The 20,855-nt window shown below is 32.3% G+C and overlaps 2 protein-coding genes across 2 annotated transcripts in view; one reads left to right on the forward strand and one right to left on the reverse strand.

Annotated features, from left to right (window-relative positions):
• agt (O-6-alkylguanine-DNA alkyltransferase) overlaps positions 1 to 19,848 on the reverse strand; it is a 58,637-nt gene extending 38,789 nt beyond the window's left edge. The window contains exons 1-2 of the mRNA XM_085827739.1: positions 19,635 to 19,848; positions 9,843 to 9,976 (exon numbers count right to left, since the gene is read on the reverse strand). Coding sequence (XP_085683865.1) covers positions 9,843 to 9,976; positions 19,635 to 19,774 — 274 coding nt within the window. The 5' untranslated portion in view covers positions 19,775 to 19,848. The remainder of the gene's footprint in view (positions 1 to 9,842; positions 9,977 to 19,634) is intronic.
• A 502-nt stretch (positions 19,849 to 20,350) lies between these two features.
• Positions 20,351 to 20,855, forward strand: part of LOC118179390 (uncharacterized) — a 28,189-nt gene continuing 27,684 nt past the window's right edge. The window contains exon 1 of the mRNA XM_085827738.1: positions 20,351 to 20,498. The gene's annotated coding sequence lies outside the window, so the exon portion shown is untranslated. The remainder of the gene's footprint in view (positions 20,499 to 20,855) is intronic.

Below are 20,855 nucleotides of genomic sequence, written 5' to 3' on the forward strand. Positions count from 1 at the left end.
CCAATGAACTATTGAAAAAGCACAAATTGACATGTTTTGGGACACTTCGAAAAGATAAGCATGAAATTCCAGAAGAATTTCTGCCATATAAAACAGGCTCCTCTACTCTTCGTGCTTTGGGTTTAGAGGTAAAGAATTAACAAAAAAGAGTAAATCGGTTCTTGTTCTATCATCCATACATGAGGATAATCAAATCGATCCATTGTCTAAAGAGCAGCTCCAGCTCGAAATAACTTTCTGCAACTGTACAAAAGGTGATGTTTATACTGTTGATGAGTTATGTGGAACTTAGTCTGTTTCAAGAAAATCCCGCTGCTGGCTTCTAATGGTATTTTTCGGACTAATGAACATTGCAGGTATAAATGCTTTTCTTATTCATTGATGAAATAACGACCAAGTGAATATGAACCGAAGAGCTTTTCTCAAAGATTTAGCATTAAAGCTTGTAAAAGAACATGTCCTTGTAAAAGAACATGCTGTGATTCTATCTCTCTTCAAAGAACTCAAAACTGGAGTAAAACGGTTGGTAGGAATAGAAGATGAAGCAGACCTGTACCCTAAGAATTGGTTTGTAAAAATATGTTGTCACACTATGTGAGGATTGTTCAAAACGAGATTATTTGAATAATTAAACTCAGGTAGGAGAGGTGAAAAACCTATGTGTTATTCATATTTTTTAATACAGTCAAAGTCTTTAATCTGGACGTCCATAATCCGGAATGATCTATAATCCGGACCTCAAAGCTACAAACTTTCTGCACATGCGTTAAATGTATAACGGACAGTATAAGCTAAGCTAAAATTATCTAATTCAGTTAATGTTGCAGATTGCTTTGTTTCTTAATCTTTGAATTGGATCCGGCTTATTATTTTTTGCAGACTGTTAGAGCAATTTTATAAAACTAAGCTTGAACTTTCGATTATGTCAAAAAGAATTTCCAATTCTGGAGCTGCCGAAGGATCTATAAAGCAAAAGCATGTTTCGATGTCCATCAAACAAAAAGTGGATTGCTGCAAAAAATGGATAAAGGCATATCCTTTGTTTCTCTAACCATTCCGAAATCTGTTTATGAATTTTACTCTTCTCTGAGAGGGGAAGGGTGTCACAATGAACTGGAAGTTGATCTGTCAACACTATCCTTATCTTCAGGGCAGATGTTTTTATTTTATTCGGCTTATAATTCCTTACTAAATGTAGTATTTCATCTCGATGTACTCCGTCTTTGATATGATTTAAATCAAATTCCTCGTCATACATACATATGCACATACAGACATAACAAAAAAATCTCTTCTGAATCTATTTTGGAAAAAATCTGATGTGTACACCACATGACTTCCTTGTACAGAATATTAAATTTTACGCATTTTTTCTTGTATTTCATTTAAACTTATTCGATTGAATTAAATCTACTTCGACAGCACTTAAACCACAATAGAATAAATACATTCTTTAAAATTCACTCTAGTATATGTTTACCATAGCGACACTTTGGCACTAGATTCATTTAACAGTATTATATTTCGTTCATATTATAACTCAAAATGCACAAAATTTTATCATTTAAAGAATAGAATTATCTAATCGTTGCCACATGTTCTATTCAAATACTATAATAAAGCTAGAATGATGTATAAAAGAAATTAAGCAAACAAAACAAAAAAGAAACAGTTTTTCACAGACGATTGAGTATTTCTCATTCAATTAATTCAGTTCTCACTTCACGAGAAGGCAAAAATACATAAAAACTCAAAATACGAGGGCCATCCAGGAAGTAGATTACGTTTCCGTCTGTGTCTGCTAGGGGCGGGGCTAGCGCGGCCATCTTGGGGTCAGAGCGTTGCGCAGCTCAGTCTGCATCTAGCCATGCTAGTGAGAGGTTCGTGCTGTGCTCCGTTCAGATACTGTGACGGTTTGAAATGTCTGCGTTAATTGAAAATCCCGCGAGCTGCGAGGTGCGCTCAGTAATAAGGTTTCTGACTGCAAAAAACTGTAAACCGATAGAAATCTATCGGCAGCTTCGTGAAGTGTATGGGGACAACATTATCACTGAAGGTGGAGTGCGTCAGTGGTTCATAAGATTTCAAAATGGCCGAACCAATGTTCATGACGAAGATCGAAGTGGGAGACCCAGCATAGTGACCGCCGAACTTCTCGAAAAAGTCGATGCTAAAGTCCGTGAAAATCGAAATTTCACAATAACGGAACTTTCTTTGAGTTTTCCACAAATTTCGCGAAGTTTGTTGCACGAAATCATCAGTGAAAAGCTTGGTTACCACAAGTTTTGTGCAAGATGGATTCCAAAAATCTTGACAGAGGACCACAAAAATCAGCGAATCGCTGCAGCGTTGAACTTTTTGGACGCTTACCATAAGGATGGTGACTCTTTACTCGATTGCATCGTTACTGGTGACGAAACATGGGTGAAACATGTGAACTGTGAAACGAAATTGCAATCAATGCGTTTTGATGACGACGCACAGCTGCAAGAAGAGGTAACGAAGTGGTTGAAGGCGCAGGCGGCCGAATTTTTCGACGAAGGAATTTCCAAGCTCGTACATCGCTACGATAAATGCCTTAATTTGTATGGTGACTATGTAGAAAAGTAGTATTTGAGTGTGGCTTTCATCTGTATATAATAAAATTTGTTTCCTATACTTTGTTTATTTTTTTATTCCAAAACGTAATCTACTTTCTGGATAGCCCTCGTATCTATATTAAAAATTACGAAGTAAATCTTAAACACTTATTTCCTCGAAAAAATTCCAGAAAGCATTAAGCATGATTTAATTGGCAATAATAAATGAAGGCATTATCTTTGTTGTTGCGAAGCTAAGTTTATCTAGATTGGCAACAAATCCACTATTCTGCTGTTTCAAATGTAAACAATCAATGGCCGCCATGAAAAAAAGGCTTAGCGGCACTTAAACAACTTTAAAATTGTTGATAATTCTAAAAATATTGTGTACAGATTATATACTAAAGGCATAAAAACCTTAACCGGAAATTTAAAAAAAAAAAAAAAAAAAAAAAAAAAAAAAAAAAAAAAAAAAATTCAATCATTTTTAAAGGAAAAAATTTTTAGTTTACAAACATATACAAGTAAAGAAACTGAGATCACTGAGCTGGATAACAGAGTGGATATATATATAAATATATTTATATACGTTTGGTGCGGCTGATTGCAACCAAAATACAAGGTGCACATCTATATGTTATAGCAGTCCTATATACAAAATTTCAACGTTCTGAGGCTACTCGTTTTTGAGTTATGCGAGATACGTACGTACGTATGCACGTACATACATACGTTCATACAGACACCATGAAAAATTATGTTCAGAATTAATTTTAAAGCAGATTTATAATTTTTTTTGGAGGAAACAAGTCTTTTATTCTGTTCTTACGTACAGATATCACAGAAAAACATCGTTAAATTGCATTCGATAACGGTCAAAATGGATATTTTCGTTGAAATATGCTGCCTGAAACTTTTTGCGATTATAATACTTCCTTTTTACTTCGTACAAAGAAGTAAAAATATGTTGGTCACAGGAATCATAGCTGCAAGTAGATGTTTTTATGCGCTGAAGTGTTATCTGAAATCCAGCTTTCTTAAATTAAGAACTAAATTGCTTCTTTACAAAAGTCTTATAAGATCTGTCTTAACTTATGCATCAGAGACTTGGGCAATGACTTTTTGTGATGAGGAAGCTCTGGGAATTTTTGATGCGATGCATTCTTGGTGGGTCCCAAGTAAATAGATCATGAAGAAGAGAATCTAATTTAGAACTCTATAAAATTTACAAACAACTTGGTATTGTAAAATTTGTCGAATTACAGAGACGTAAATGGGCTGGCCATCTGGATAGAATGAATGAAGATCATTGCAGAAAGAAAATCTTTCTGGCAAAGCCCATGGGAAATAGACCTCAGGGCAGACCTCTGCTAAGATGGATTGATTGCGTCAAAAAAGATCTTAATATTTTAAGGGTTAAAAACTGGAAAAGAGTTGCCAAGAGTAGACATGCTTGGAGAAGACTTATGGAGAAGGCCAGGGCCCACCCAGGGCTGTTGAGTAATTGAAGAAGAAGACATAATACCAGTCAGTTTACACTATGAAAAAGCACAAAATTATTGCATGAAAAGTAGGAGTTGTACGTTTTTGTACCGTGCAGCAACATTATTTCAATAGAAATCCAAATTGACTTAAATTCACTTTATAATGCATGATACATATTACAGTCAAAAGTTTTTAATCTAGACTCGTCGGGACTTCGGCGATTCCGGATTATTGGTTTTTCCGGATTATAGATCATCAGTTTAAATCTGGTAAGATGGCATGCAGAAATTATGAAATTAAAAATATGAAACCGTAATTTATGAAATAAAGATAAATTTGATCTAAAGGGTATCAAAACTTAGAAAAAAAAAGGCTTAATATTTATTTGTTTACTTTATTAAACATTTCTTTCAATGCGCGCATGCATAAAAAATACATTACGCATAGTTGAAATTAGAAAATTGCAACCAGAAAATTATTTGATGTGTATTTGTGATATTTATAATGATGAGGAATTTGATTTAAATCATATCAAAGACGGAGTACATCGAGATTAAATACTACATTTAGTAAGGAATTATAAGCCAAATAAAATAAAAACATCTACCCTGAAGATAAGGATAGTGCTGACAGATCAACTTCCAGTTCATTGCGTGACGCTAAGTCCCCCCCCCCACAGAGCAGCGTGAAATTGATAAACAGATTTCGGAATGGTTAGAGAAACAAAGGATATGCATTATCCATTTTTTGCAACAATTCCACTTTTTCTTTGATGGACATCGAAACATGCTTTCGCTTTGTAGATCCTTCGGCAGCTCCAGAATTGGAAATTCTTTTTGACATAATCGAAAGTTCAAGCTTAGTTTTATAAAATTGCTCTAACAGTCTGCAAAAAAATAATAAGCCGGATCCAATTAGAAGATTAAGGAACAACGCAATCTGCAACGTTAACTGAATTTGATAATTAGGTAATTTTAGCTTAGCTTATACTGTTCGTTATACATTAAATGCGCATGCGTAAACGTATTATGCGCATGCGGACACGCATATGCACAGCCATAAAGGTCTTACACGCATGCGTCAACGTGACGCATGAGCAGAAAGTTAGTAGCTTTGAGGTCCAGATTATAGATCATTCCGGATTAAAGACTTTTGACTGTACTAAACTATTTATAATATTCATATGATATAAAATTTATCAATATTTAATTAGTTATTCTAAATTTTATGTTCTTTGGCTAATTTTCTTACACTTTTATTGAGAAAAATCATGAACAAGAAAGAAAAGCTTTTAGTCATCAAAGTACTTTTCAATATGATGTAAATGAAACTAATAATTAATGCACATACTATAACATGCATAAACTTAACAATGTATCATTTATTGATGTAAAACAAAATTAAATACAAATATTAACCAATTAACACTAAGTAGTATAACCACCTTTATCCAGTCATTAGATTTCTTTGTTACTTGTTATATGTTAGCTTTTTAATTTCGTTTTTACATTTTACATCGATTCAATTTCTGCGTTGATTCACTTTTCAAACTGTTGCCATCAACTATTACAACCTTATATTACATTTAAAGAAATTAATAATGAATATACATAAATGTATGTATGTTTATTGCACTGTGATAAAACAACGGTACCTAGAGCCATCAAATTTTGAATAATGTAACACCAGCGAATATGGGCATCTGGAAGTCCTAATTGGAATTTGTTTTATTATCTATTTCATATTTTGTCAGACATTAAAGAATTTTTGATTAAGAAACTCAAGAATTTCAAAGTGAGGAATGGCAACACTGTACGGAAAAAAAAATTGTCCCCAGCATGTGAGACTGTGTATCAGAAATTCTAAAGATATGCTCAGTTTAAAATTATTTTGTGATATTACAGTTGAACTGAATTTTATGGTTTAAGTACCAAGAACATGATAGTTAAGAAATAAAGGTAAAACACAAAACGTTAAAATAATGCCCTTAATGTAAAATCTGAATGCTTCCATATTTTTTTATAAATTATTTTATTATCTCATTTTCTTTCATGATGTAAATATCATCTTAATAAATGAAAGTTTATGAAAAACAGAGGCTAAAATAAACAATTATCAATAGTTAACAGAAGCTATTAAAACAGTTCTTCAGGAGCAAATCCAATGCTTTACCAATCAGAAGTTTATCAATAACTGAATTGTAATAAAAAATTCGGTACTTTTCCGTTTTGCCAGTGCAAACGATAAAATTGCGAATAATGGTACAACTGATGCCAAAAGCAATATCTTCGCTGGTAACCTTTCACGCTTCATTTTCAAAACAAGTTGCAGCTTTTTCTTATCAGATTTATTGTTCTTTCAATACTGGCATACAATTACATAGAATGTTTACAAGATAGTTAAATATTATGCCCTAAGACCATTCACGGTAATTAATTCAATTAGGATGCAATCACACCGCTCACGGAAGGCGAATACATAGGAAAAGCAAAGTCAAGGGTTAAATTCATCAATTCTAACGAGAATGCACTAGCGAAGTAAAGCTCTGCGGTTTTACATAATTTCTGAGTAAGCTATTCGTACGAATTGAAATAATTCCTGCATTTAAACTTGTATTCCATAAGATTTAATTTAAGAATTAACTTGAAATTAATGTAGATAATTACTGAGAGAATTAGATTTTTGTAGCGTTTTACACTGTGGTTTTACATAATTTTTGAGTAAGCTATTCGTACGAGTTGAAGTAATTCTCGCATTTAAACTTGTATTCCAAATTAATATTTAACTTGAAATTAATGTAGATAATTAGATTTTTGTAGCGTAGTTTACTTGAGATGGGATCACGTGATATGAACCGGCGAATCAGGATGTTGAACCATGAAAGTATAGTAAATTCTTAAATTAATGTCTTTTTACAAATTTATTGTCTTTTTTTATTGGCTTTTTACAAAATTTTAAACCATATTAAAATGTCTATGCTTTCAAAATAAAAAATTCTTAGAACTAACATTCATTAACTTTTGTTATGTGTATACTGTAGCCAACAAAGTCTGCTTGGCGAGATTTGCGCCGGCGAAATGGAAAAGTACAAAAAATTCTATAAATGTATATAGTTGATTAAAATAACCAAAATCACATAGTATTATAACTTAATAAGAAAACTTATGCTGATAATGACTAGGGAAGGGATGAAATTTGCACAATTTAAGTTTTATTAATTCAATAAATTTCATTTATTGCTGGGAAATATCTTCCTTAGCAAAGGCTAAAATTTAACAACTGGAAGATTTGGGGATTTTTCAGAAAACTGAGATATGTGATTATAAACTAGAAGAGATAGCATGTATAAACATTAATTATCAAATAATATTAAATCTAATGCAAACCAGCAAAGTACAGTCAAAAGTCGTTAATCCGGACTCGTCGGGACTTCGGCGATTCCGGATTATCGATTTTTCCGGATTATAGATCATCAGTTTAAATCTCGTAAGATGGCATGCAGAAATTCTAAAATTAAAAATATGAAACCGTAATTTATGAAATAAAGAACAATTATGATCTAAAGGGGTATCAAAATTTGCAAAAAGAAAAAGCTTAATATTTATTTGTTTACTTTATTAAACATTTCTTTCAATGTAAGTTGTTTAAGTTTTGCTTCGTTTCATGTGATAATACTTTCTCTTTAATTCTATTAAACAGACATAATTTCTTGTTCAGTTACAAAGTTCCGCCGTTCAAGTCCTATAATTGCTGTGTCAAGAACACCGACTAATTTGTCAATCGAAATTTTTTTGTTTTCAATAACCTCTGTCACTTTTCTTCGCTATCGGAAGCGAATTATAATGACGAAGAACTTGTTTTCAATCATATCAAAGACGGAGCATATCGAGATGAAATACTACATTTGGTAAGGAATTATAAGCCAAATAAAATAAAAACATCTGCGCTGAAGATAAAGATAGTGCTGACAAATCAACTTCCAATTCATTACGCGCCCGCCGCCGAGCAGCGTGAAATTGATAAACAGATTTCGGATTTCAAAACATACTTTCGCTTTAGATCCTTTACATATTAACAAATATATATCGGAAATTCTATTTGATATAATCAAAAGTTTAAGCTTACTTTTATAAAATTGCTCTTACAGTCTGCAAAAAATAATAAGCCAGATGCAATTCGAAAATTAAGGAACAACGCAATCATCAACATTAACTGAAATAGATAATTATTTAGCTTATACGTCCATTATACATAAAATGCGCACGCAAAAACGTATTCTGCACTTGCGCACACTCATATGCGCAGTCGTAAAAGGTCTTACGCGCACGCGTGAACGCCTCTGCGCATGTGTCAACGCGGTGCATGCGCAGAAAGTTTTTAGTTTTGATGTCCGGATTATAGATCATTCCGAATTATGGGTGTCCGAATTAACGACTTTTGACTGTATTAAAAAATAATTAAAGCTAAAGACATTTAAAGAAATATTAAGATTTTAAATAATATTAACAAAAAATTAAATTAAAAAATTATTAAAAAATTAAATTAATTTATTTATCACACAATTAATTTTTTGGAAAAGTTTAATTCATTAATAAATGAAAATTATATTTAAACTGAATTTTTATACAGTCAAAAGTCATTAATTCGGATCTCAAAGCTACAAACTTTCTGAGCATGTGTCCCGTTGGCATAAGACCTTTACAGCTGCGAATATGCATGTGCGCATGCGCATAATACGTTTATGCATGCGCATTTAATGTATAATGGATGGCATAAGCTAAGCTAAAATTATCTAATTCAGTTAATGTTGCAGATTGCGTTGTTCCTTAATCTTCGAATTGGATCCAGCTTATTATTTTTTGCAGACTGTTAGAGCAATTTTATAAAAGTAAGCTTGAACTTTCGATTACGTCAAATAGAATTTTTGATATATATTTACTAATATGTAAAGGATCTACAAAACGAAAGTATGTTTCGAAGTCCATTAAACAAAAAGTTGAATTGCTGCAAAAAATGGATAAAGGCATATCCTTCGTTTCTCTAACCATTCCGAAATCTGTTTATCAATTTCACGTTGCTCTGCGGGGAGAGGGGGGGAGGGGAACGCAATGAATTGGAAGTTTATGTGTCAGCATTATCCTTATCTTCAGGGCAGATGCTTTTATTTTATTTGACTTATAATTCCTTACTAAATGTAGTATTTCATCTCGATGTACTCCGTCTTTGATATGATTAAAATCAATTTCCTCGTCATTATAATTCGCTTCCGATAAGGAAGAAAGTGACACAGAGGTTATTGAAAACGAAAAAATTTCGATTGACAAATTAGTCGGTATTCTTGACACAGCAATTATAGGACTTGAACAGTGAAACTTTGTAACGAAGAAGAAATTATGTCTGTTTATAGTATTAAAGAGAAAGTATTATCACATAAAACGAAGCAACTTAAACAACTTACATTGAAAGAAATGTTTAATAAAGTAAACAAATAAATATTAAGCTTTTTTTTTTTTTTTTTTTTTGTAAATTTTGATACCCTTTAGATCATAATTGTTCTTTATTTCATAAATTACAGTTTCATATTTTTAATTTTATAATTTCTGCATGCCATCTTACCAGATTTAAACTGATGATCTATAATCCGGAAAAATCGATAATCCGGAATCGGCGAAGTCCCGACGAGTCCGGATTAATGACTTTTGACTGTACTAATAAATACTATACATAATATGAAAATTATTACATTTAATGATTGATTATGAAATAAATAAAGCTAACCTTGCTTAGAAAACACCTCAGGACAAATGGGTGGTACAGGAATTTTGAATGAATCAGATGCCGATGTAAAATATGATGTAAGCCAGTGAACAACAGAAGACACTGCAGGAACTACATCATTTTCTAACATATTCCTAAAATAATTTATACAGATAAAACAAAATTTGAAATTTTATTTTAATTTTTGTAAGGAAAAAGCACATTTATTAGCAGTATACTGTATTACACTATCAATACAAATACAGTACAAAGTCTGTAATCCGGACGTCCATTATCCGGAATGATCTATAATCCGTACCTCAAAGCCACAAACTTGACGCACACGCGTCAAGTTAAAATGTTTAAGAAAGTAAACAAAAGAATATTATGCTTTTTTTGTAAATTTTGATAACCTTTAGATCATAATTGCTCTTTATTTCATAAATTACGATTTCATATTTTTAATTGTATAATTTCTGCATGCCGTCTTACCAGATTTAAATTGGTGATCTATAATCCGGAAAAAACCCTAATCCGGAATCGCCGAAGTCCCGAAAAGTCCGGATTACGGACTTTGTACAGTACTTCTGTAAACAGACAGTTTTATATCAAAAGTTTCCAAACCTTTCAATGCTCCATATCTTTAGGCCATACTAAAAAATGTTTCCAGCTGTTATAAATTTAACATAGTTAACTGACCAATCAATCTTTATTGCATTCTAGCTATTCCATTCTGTTCCCTTTCATTATATTCCCATTGAATACATTAAATATAAAATCCTAATTTATAAGTTACTTTCTTGAAAGTGAGATTATTTATACATACACTGTAACGACTAACACAGACTCGAGTTCAAAACTTTACATAGGAAAAATATTAATTTCATAACCATTGAATAAAATAGAAAAAAATTCATTTGGGATTATAAACAGCATCACAACACACATATCTAATATTAAATGTGAATGTATACAATGCAAATAACACTGGAATAACACAGATAATAAAATGATGGAAAAAAGTGAAAACTGAAGAAACAAATGTAGATTTCTGGACTCGAATACAAAATGCGATCGCATCCACAATTTTATGCTGCTCTCAATAAAGTGGTTAAATTAGAACAAAGAATTAAGTTTCACTTATCCACGGCAATATTATCTTCACGGCACTAAGGCCTCTTAAAGAATCTCGTTATGCAAATAGCTTTTTTAAGAGTGTTCCAGAAATTCTTTATGGGATTCAAAGCATAAGATCTAGATGGCCAGTGTATTGTTCAGCATCTCTTAAGTTTCAAGAAATTCATCAACAAATGACCCAAATTAGAAGTATTTTTTAATACAGTATAAAAAAAAATTACCAAAAACAACAACCTTGTATTTGGCAAAGATTTAGTCAAGAACTCTAATGATTTTCAGAAATCCAGATTTCTTTGCTCCTGATGATAAAGGATCTGTACTTATTTGCCCTCGAAATTCATAGAGTCCTTGATTAAAATCTACACCAAAGATATGGTTGTTACTTTGCTAATTTTATGTTTTACCTTAGTGTGTTTTTCGTCTGCTTTGATACAGTATAGAATACAAGATTGAGAATCGCCGAAACTTCAACAATTAGAGATTTCAGAAATTTCAGGATTTTAGATTATCGATTGTAAGATGACATGTAGACATGGCAACATTTTTCTTATTTATTGTTTAGGTCAGATAAAAAATTTTTACTCCTTATAGTGTCAGGTGCCGGCTGGTGTTTAAAAGTGACATGCAGAAATCTGGTAGCCAGGAAAATAATCTTATTTAGGGCACACCTGTTTCCTTTTATCGAGTTATTTATACGAACCATGCCTAAATTTTCTAAGTTGGAGGGGAGGCAGTTTTTTTTATATTATTTAATTTTACTTATTTACTTTTCAGCTGGCGGTCTGGATGTCTAAACCATTCCACATACCTGAATGTCCAGAATTTGGACTTTGTACTGTAGATATAATAAAAGTAAAAATTACTAAAAAAAATATCAAAAAAAAATTATTATTTATACTAGTTCAATATTTTAATTAATTTCATTCAAGGTGAATCAATTATTATCAATAAATGATTAATCAATTATTAATTAATTTCAAAGTGCGTTTATGACACACCTGTTTCCTTTCATTGAGTACAGTACAAGGTCTGAAATGTGGGCATCCATTATCTGGAATGATCTAAAATCCGGACTTCAAAACCATCACCAACGTTTTCTTGCAGACTTTAAGCATGTGCATCTGATCTCCCTTTCGTGCATAATAAAACATCTGGAGAGTCCTGATTCTTAATTTCACTTTGACACAATCATTTTAGCATAAATTTGTATGATCAGTAGTAATTTGGCTCATATGCTGCGTATTTGCTTGGCACACATCTTAAACCGAAACATTCCACATAGATACATCGCTGATTTGATGCCAACCTGGCGAATCATTGTTTATTATACGTTCCTTTCATCACCACATGTTTATCAAAACATGACAACTTGAGTAATGAATCATGTAACGATGCCTAAACAATTTTTTTATGTTAGTAATTGAATAATAAAGGAGTATGATAACCTTTTATGTTGACATTATGCTTGGCAATGATTACAGATTTAAATTAAATGTGCTAAAAAATGTTGATGAGGAAAAATTTACCAAAATTTTCTTTACATATGCTAAAAATAGATTTTGTTGATGATACTCATAGACCCAAAGATTACATCAGGGCTATCTGAATTAAAAATAACTGATTTGTTATTTGCATAAACCCAGAACCAGTACCAGGGCTTGTATGGCCGCACCAGGTCGCAGAATTTAGGACCCACAGAGACTGCATCAGGCGGTAAGATATCTAGCACCGGCTCTCAAAATGGTTTCAGTATATGTGGGAATCTATTCAGGATTCAGATAAGCCTTACCAGAGTCGTAGCTAGGGTTATCAGCGCCCAGGGACAACTGAAGATTTCGTGCCCCCTCCTGCTTGCCAAAGATGGAAAACATTTAATTCTAAAATGTCGTAACATCAGTTTGGCACCCCTTGGATTCTGCGCCCGGGGACAGATGCCCTCTCTTGCCCCCCTCTAGCTACGCCCCTGTGCCTTACACATGTGCAAGAAATAGACATAAGTATAATGAATAACTAAACTAATACAATTCAGGCTTAATTGTCTCAGTGCGCGATAGAAGCAAGATAGAATTTAATGGAACAACTTGTCGTTAGTCGCCAAGCTTATGATGCATAGCCAAATATGTATAGTGAAGAATAGTTAAATCTGACTTTAAAAGCTGCTAATTTTAAAGGCGCTCGGATATCGCAAAACAAAGGTGAAATTTTCCAATTAACGGATTTTGTAAAGAAATGTGGAGAAGTGGTAATAAATGAAGATGACATAAAAGAAGTTTTTCATTATGATGACTGCTTTTCAATCATCAATCAATTAATGAATAGCGAAATCTGTAGTATGGTTCTGGAACCAGAAAATACGGCTACCGATAGTGAGGAAAGTGACTGAAAACGAGAAAATTTCCATCGACAAGATAGTCGGAATTCTCAAAACAGCAGTTACAAAACTTCAACAATGTAACTAAACAAGAGATTATACAGTCAAAAGTCGTTAATTCGGACACCCATAATTCGGAATGATCTATAATCCGGACCTCAAAGCTAAAAACTCTCTGCGCATGCTTCGTGTTGACACATGCCCATAGGCGTTTACGCGTGCGCGTAAGACCTCTTACGACTGCGCATTTGCGTGTGCGCAAGCGCAGAATATGTTTTCATGTGCACGTTTTATGTATAACGGATGGTGTAAGCTAAAATTATCTAATTATCTATTTCAGTTAATGTTGATGATTGCGTTGTTCCTTAATTTTCAAATTGGATCCGGCTTATTATTTTTTGCAGACTGTAAGAGCAATACTAAAAAAGTAAACTTGAACTTTCGATTATGTCAAATAGAATTTTTGATTCTGGAGCTCCCAAAGGATCGTACAAAACGAAAGTATGTTTCGATGTCCATCAAACAAAAAGTGGAATTGCTGCAAAAAATGGATAAATACATGAAGAATGTGACAGAGAGGTTAGTGAAAACGAAAAAATTTCGATTGACAAGTTAGTCGGTATTCTCGGCACAGCAATTAATGGGACTTGAACAGCGGAACTTTGTAAGTGAACAAAAAATTATGTCTGTTTATAGAATTAAAGAGAAAGTATTATCACATAAAACGAAACAACTTACATTGAAAGAAATGTTTAATAAAGTAAACAAATAAATATTAAGCTTTTTTTTGTAAATTTTGATACCCTTTAGATCATAATTGTTCTTTATTTCATAAATTACGGTTTCATATTTTTAATTTTAGAATTTCTGCATGCCATCTTATGCGATTTAAACTGATGATCTATAATCCGGAAAAATCGATAATCCGGAATCGCCGAAGTCCCGACGAGTCCGGATTAACGACTTTTGACTGTATCTGCCTACAGAATTAAAGAGAAAGTATTAAGTGAAAATTACTAAAAAAATGAATAGATATTTATAATAGTTCAATGTATTAATTAATTTAGCAGAAGAAATACAACACTATACAAGCTTAACTATTATTATCATCATCTACTCAATGTAGTTTTTTTCCTTACACGCTGCCAAAATAGGTTTGATCTCATGAGTCAATAATATTTTACAGTCGGTTGTTATTGACGATCAGAAATTTTTTAAGAAGGTTGGATAGCAGTCGATATGCTAATAGAAAGTGATAAGAAATCTAGGAATTTCTGACGCACATACATCATATAACGTACATAATTTGCAACATAATTTGAAAAAATAATTCAAAATACTCAAATGTTTCTTCATATGACTTTAGAATTTTCTCTTGAACACTTGATAAAAATACAGTACAAAGTCCGAAATCTGGACTCGTTGGGAGTTCGGCGATTCCGCATTTGGCATTTTTCTGGATAATAGATCATTAGTTTATATCTAGTTGTTTTAAATCTAGTTTAGATATCATGTTGAAATTACAAAATTAAAAATATGAAATCATGATTTATGAAATAATGAAGCATTTATGATCTAATAAGTATCAAAATAGACAAAAAAAAAGCTTAATATTTATTTGTTTACCTTATTAAACATTTTTTTCAATGCAAGTTGCTTCATTTTTGCGCTAATACTTTCTCTTCAATATTGTAAACAGATATAATCTCTTGTTTAGTTACATTTTTGAAGTCCTGTATGTTATGTCACAAATTTTAATTATTAATATGTGTTTTAAGTTATCATTATTCTAATGTTTTTATTTGTACTCCTGTGTATCTTAACCTGAAAAATCAAATATAGTTGTTAAAAGCCGTACTTAAGTGTAACTGTTGGTGTAAACAAAGACAAGAAACGGTTGCAAGAGCCACCTGGTTTATCGCATTTTACTACTAGTTGCGTTGTTGCTTCCTTCGCTGGTGGCCTTTTTACTAATGGCATTGTAACAAAAATCGTCTTTCTTTCGCTTTGTTGTATTTGCAATGTTTCTTTCAGTAAGCTTAGGTAATTGGATTTTCGTAAAGCTTAGTTTCTGCTTGTTAGTTGGGGGGTCCACTTCACTTTCCCACATTTTTTCCAAAGTACAGATGTTTGACTTCATTGTCAGATTTTCGGGTTTTTGATTCGTCATGGGGGTGGAATTTTTCTCAGTTAAAGATAAAGTAAAATTCTGGGATTGGTAAGATTTAATTTTACGATTTTTTTTCAGAACTTACAGAGGTGGAGAAACCGAGATTTCTTGGGAGGTTTGCAAACTGTTCGATTCATTAGGATTCTGATTTCTGAAGAAGAAGGAAAAAGAAAAAAAAAAGTGAGGGCTTGACCCCTTGCGGGTCTTGCTCTCATGAGCCGCGTGTACCAGCGGGCTTCGGCTATAGATTCCCGACATTGAGCAAATGAGAAATTACATTGAAAAAAAAGGTGCTCATCACAAAAATTTATAGCATCGTCATTTCTCCATTATAATTTTTCCGAGAATTGTAAATAGGTATTCTCAAGGTGCAGATACCAGTGGGTTTGTTGTTTATCCTGCCTAGTACCTTTCCAGTTTGGATCCTTTCAAGGCGTTTTTCCTGGTTTATTGAAGCGTTCCTGATAAAGACTGTTCCGGATTTAAAAGAAGCATTCAGATACCTGTGTTTTCCTTGGGTTTTGATATTGTTGAAACGTTAGTGTTCCTGATTAAGAATGTTCCTGATTTAAAGAAGCTGCCTGATATCAATATTTTTTCTGAGGTTTTGACTTGATTGAAGCATTTCTGATAGCAGTGTGTATCATTGACCTGCATCCAGCAAGCAGCATAATTTGGGTTTTGTGGATTTCTTCGAAGGTTAAAGGAAAAAAGCTGGACTATCTGTTGAACTACCCAAAACTACACATTAATCAACCGATGATGGCATTCCTGATTTCTTCGAAGAGTCAACGAAATGAGCTGGACTATTTGTTGAAATATTAAAACTCTGTATTTATGCGTTGATGATGGCACACGCGAGAAAATCGGAGTTTGATGTATGAACTTCACCCTGTGAGTGAATTTTTTTTTTGTCTTTTCTATTTAAAATGTAAACGAGTAATGATAGTTATATTTATATATGTGTAAATGAAGTGAATAGAAGAATTAAATAATGAGTAGTTATATTAATGTACTTGTAAACAAAATGATCTGAAGATTTAAGTAATGACAAGTTATTTAAATATACCTGTAAACGAATGATTAGAAAATTGGTACAACCACCTAAATTATCAGTTATGGATTGTTAAAAAAAAAAAAAAAAATTAGCACACCTACTTTTAACATGAGTGTAATGTTTAAAATGACATATATGTTAATTTACATCTTAAGGTTAATTTGTGGGGACTAATCAGTTTACCTTGTTATCATATGTTTGAATACTCTAGAAATTAATAAATGTGTTATCTTATAATTTTATTGCATTTATTTATGTTGTGTATTTATTATTATTATTATTATTATTATTATTATTTTTTTTGAGTGGTCTGTCATGTCACTCCATTTGTTTAAGCCAGGAGGCTTTTTATGAAACATGGAGCTTTTATTGAATTTGTGTTATTGTTTTTCCCTAGTGGGCTTCACAGCGTGCCCTATTGTACTAACCCATTACCACCATACAATTGATTTTGTGATATATGATGAATTTGATTTGTTTTGATTTTTTGTTAATTTTCTCCGGCACCATGTGTTAAGTTGCGTCAAGGTTAAAAGTCATAAAAGTTTAAAACATTTAAGTTCAATTATTTAACATGTAACTGCTATTTTGAGAATACTGACTAACTTGTCAATTGAAATTTTCTTGTTTTCAGTAACTTCTCTGTCACTTTCTTAACTAACGGTAGCAGTTTTTTCTGGATCTAGAACCATACAACAGATTTTGCCATCCATTAATTGCTTGATGATTGAGAAGCATTGTCATCACAATGAAAAACTTTTATATAATCTTCATTTATTACTGCTTCTTCACATTTCTGTACAAAGTCCGTTAATTGGAAAATTTCACCTTTGTTTTGCGATATCCGAGCGCCTTTAAAATTAGCAGCTTTTTAGTCAAATTTAACTATCCTTCACTATACATATTTGGCTATGCATCATAAGCACCGACGATGCCACGTAGTCTTTATGGTATTTATATAACAGCCAGACTCGCTATCCACAAAATTCATCCTATGGTTCACAAATAAATGTTCAAAACCTATGTTTCCTAAAGCCTTGTAAGATTTCCAACCATCCAAAAAAATAGTTGTACAAAGCTCAATCCACTCTTTAATACACTGCATTAGTGTTTCCTTACTTCTATCATGCACATCCATTAAAAATAATCTCCCAGACCCTCTTGCAACCTCGTTTCTCATTGCAACATAGGCCATTTTAAAACACGCACAAGATGAACCAACGAGCAATTAAACCAATCCAGCAAAAGAGTTTTTGACGTCAGAAGGGTTGCCATACAACACGCAATCGTGCCTAAAATCAGCGCAAAACACATATTGCCACATTTGGTGATCTTAGGGTGCATATAAGAGTAGACCCTAGTTATTTATTATATTTATGTCTATTTCTTGCACATGCTTAAGGCTTATCAGAGTTCTGAATAAATAAATTCCCACCATATACTTAAGCCTTATTGAAAGCCGGCACTAGATATCTTATCGCCTGATGCCAGTCTCTGTGGGTCCTAAATTCTCTGACTCGATGCGGCCACACGAGCCCTGGTGCTGGTTCTGGGTTTATGTGAATAACAAATTAGTTATTCTTAATTCAGATAACCCTAGATGTAATCTTTAGGTCTATGAGTATCATCAACAAAATCTATTTTTAGCATATGTAAAGAAAATTTTGGTAAATTTTTTCCCGTCGACATTTTTAGAGCATTTAACTTAAATCAGTAATCATTACCAAGCATAATGTCAACATAAAAGGTTACCATACTCCTTTATTATTCAATTACTAACACAAAAAAATTGTTTAGGCATCGTTACACGAGTCAATTTTTCATTTTTGATAAACATGCGGTAATGAAAGGAAAGTATAATAAATAACGATTCGAGGGGTTGGCGTCAGATTAACGATGTATCTATGTGGAATGCTTGCGTTTGAGATGTATGCCAAGCACATACACAGCAAAGGAGCCAAATTACTGATGGTACAATTTATGCTAAAATAATTGTTTCTTCAACAACAAGGTATTTTATTTAGTGTTGAAGTGAAACTAAGAATTTTATAGACACACAGTAGATATACAGTAGGCATGTATATCTGACGTCAAAGTCAAACAAGCAGCTATGCATGCAAGTTTGAATTAGATAAGCATTTATAAATAGATTATACATAATTACAGCTACCACCAGTGTGTGCACTGTGATGAATAGATCTTTGTTTTACAACATACTTGGGCATTATGATGAGCAATAAATGAGCAATTTTGGTGTTGGCGACTATTTTCAAAATTGTGCCAAGGCCGTAATGTATACTAGGTGTTCAGGAACGTGCATGAACTCAGTTAATACACAATAATTTAATATGTTCATTATAATGTACATTTTTTGTGGCAACAGTGATGTTTTTTATATATTGCTTTGAGCGTGATAACACATGGAATGTTATGCTTTTTGTTATGTTTAGAATGCTAAATAAAATAGTTCATTGTTAATTAAAAAGGTTTTCTCTGCTAAATATATTACCATTCGTCCGAAGTTATTAAATAAGTCAAGAAATTGATTAATTTCAAACACTAGGATTTACGGGTGAAGTGCAGAATCGCCTACTTATTTGTTTGCCGCTTTTTACAATAGTAAGAAGAATTGGAGTTTTTCAATTTTCTTTGACTTTTTAAGTGAAAATAGGGCGATGTGTACATGTATAAAGAGAGTGCCACAATGCCTTTTTTTGTGCAATTCAGGGATGTTTTTTTACATGAAAATGTGTACGTTATGTGTACAAAATGTGTACATACGGAGTTTGTGCAATTCTTAAAAACGCGCCAAACAGTGGGTGATTCTGCACTTTCCCGGATTTACCAGCAAGTTCTAAAATTACAAAAAAATGTATAAAACTGCTAAAAATTAACTATATAATAAAATTAAACACAGAAAATGAAATCTGCAAAGTCACGATTGATCCCATTTTTTTAAATCTTCAGTTAGCATAGAAGAAAGATTGTTGATTATACTGAAAATGCTATTTTAGAACCATGGAGAAGGAAACATTTGCATATTATTGAAGTGAAATAAAAATGTGTACAAAGTTTTACTTTTTTGATTCCTTATCCATTTTGTTCCCGTGCATGTTTTCTTGAGATATACAGATCCTATGTACACCTTGATCACAACAGAATATGTCTAATTTTCCGAGCTGACAAGCTAAAACAGTTTTGGAAATGGAACAACTCATCTTTATCCGTTTTATTATGCCGCCACAACAGAACCAAAACCAAGAACTAGTTTTAGATTTTTAATACTTGTTGCCAAAACTAAATTGACGTATTGAATTTTAGTATAACAGGTAGTCATAAGAAAGAAAACTATCGTAATACAGTTCATTCAGAACATTTTCTTACTTTCTGAAATGGAGAATTGATTTGCTAGTAAAATAACAGTTCTTTCATATGTAGAACTCTTCTCAAAATAAAGAGCTGGCATAAAGGAGAAGTGCTCTAGGCAAGGAAGTTAGAATCAAAGCTGTATGTATAGAAGCAACTTTGGTTTCCTAGGCTCTATACGAAGCTTCCAGAGAAAGAGAGAGAAAAAGATATCATAGCTACCTTTTTTTAAAAAAAATTCAGAAATAAATCACATTATTATTACGTTTTCGTAAATTCTTAGTATTTTCTAAAAGTCTCAGAAGTATATGGGCACTAAAATTGTATTTATTTAAAGCGAAATTAGTGGTTTATCTCTGTTCATATTATTTTACATATTTTAGGAATTTCAGCAGCATATTAGAAATATAAATCACACATTTGATAGCAAAAAGAACCTGAATAAACATCTGTTGAGAAGAAAACGTACAACTCAATACTACACTGGTAGTTTTATTTTGAAGGGCGCTAAATCCGTACGCTTTTAAATGAAAGGTAGGGAAACTATTCAGCACTTTGGGCGGCTAAGGCTTCGAGGTAAATTTCAATTTAAGTATTATGTATTAAGTATATTAAGTATAGTGTATGTAAACTCTAATTAACAGTATGTGTTAATAATTAAAGTGTAACTCCTGTTATCGTTTTATTGTGAAATTGTGAGCATTTTGCTAAATCTGTTTCATGAGGGCATCGTATATCGCGTATGCTGAACATTATATTTGATAGAGCACTGGTATATTAGAATGTTTATGAATCGTCTCATGAACTTTTTTATGGAGCAAAGTTGCAAAGTATTCAAAGTTTGAGCATAGTTAAAAAAGCAGTAGATGCGTAATTAGTAATAAAATTCATAGAAAAATTTTAATCTGTAGAGTTTGTATTGCTATAATGGAA

Source organism: Stegodyphus dumicola, chromosome 12 (assembly GCF_044657685.1).
Source record: "Stegodyphus dumicola isolate Sdum_Otavi_A_Nest chromosome 12, ASM4465768v1".
NCBI classification, from domain to species: domain Eukaryota; kingdom Metazoa; phylum Arthropoda; class Arachnida; order Araneae; family Eresidae; genus Stegodyphus; species Stegodyphus dumicola.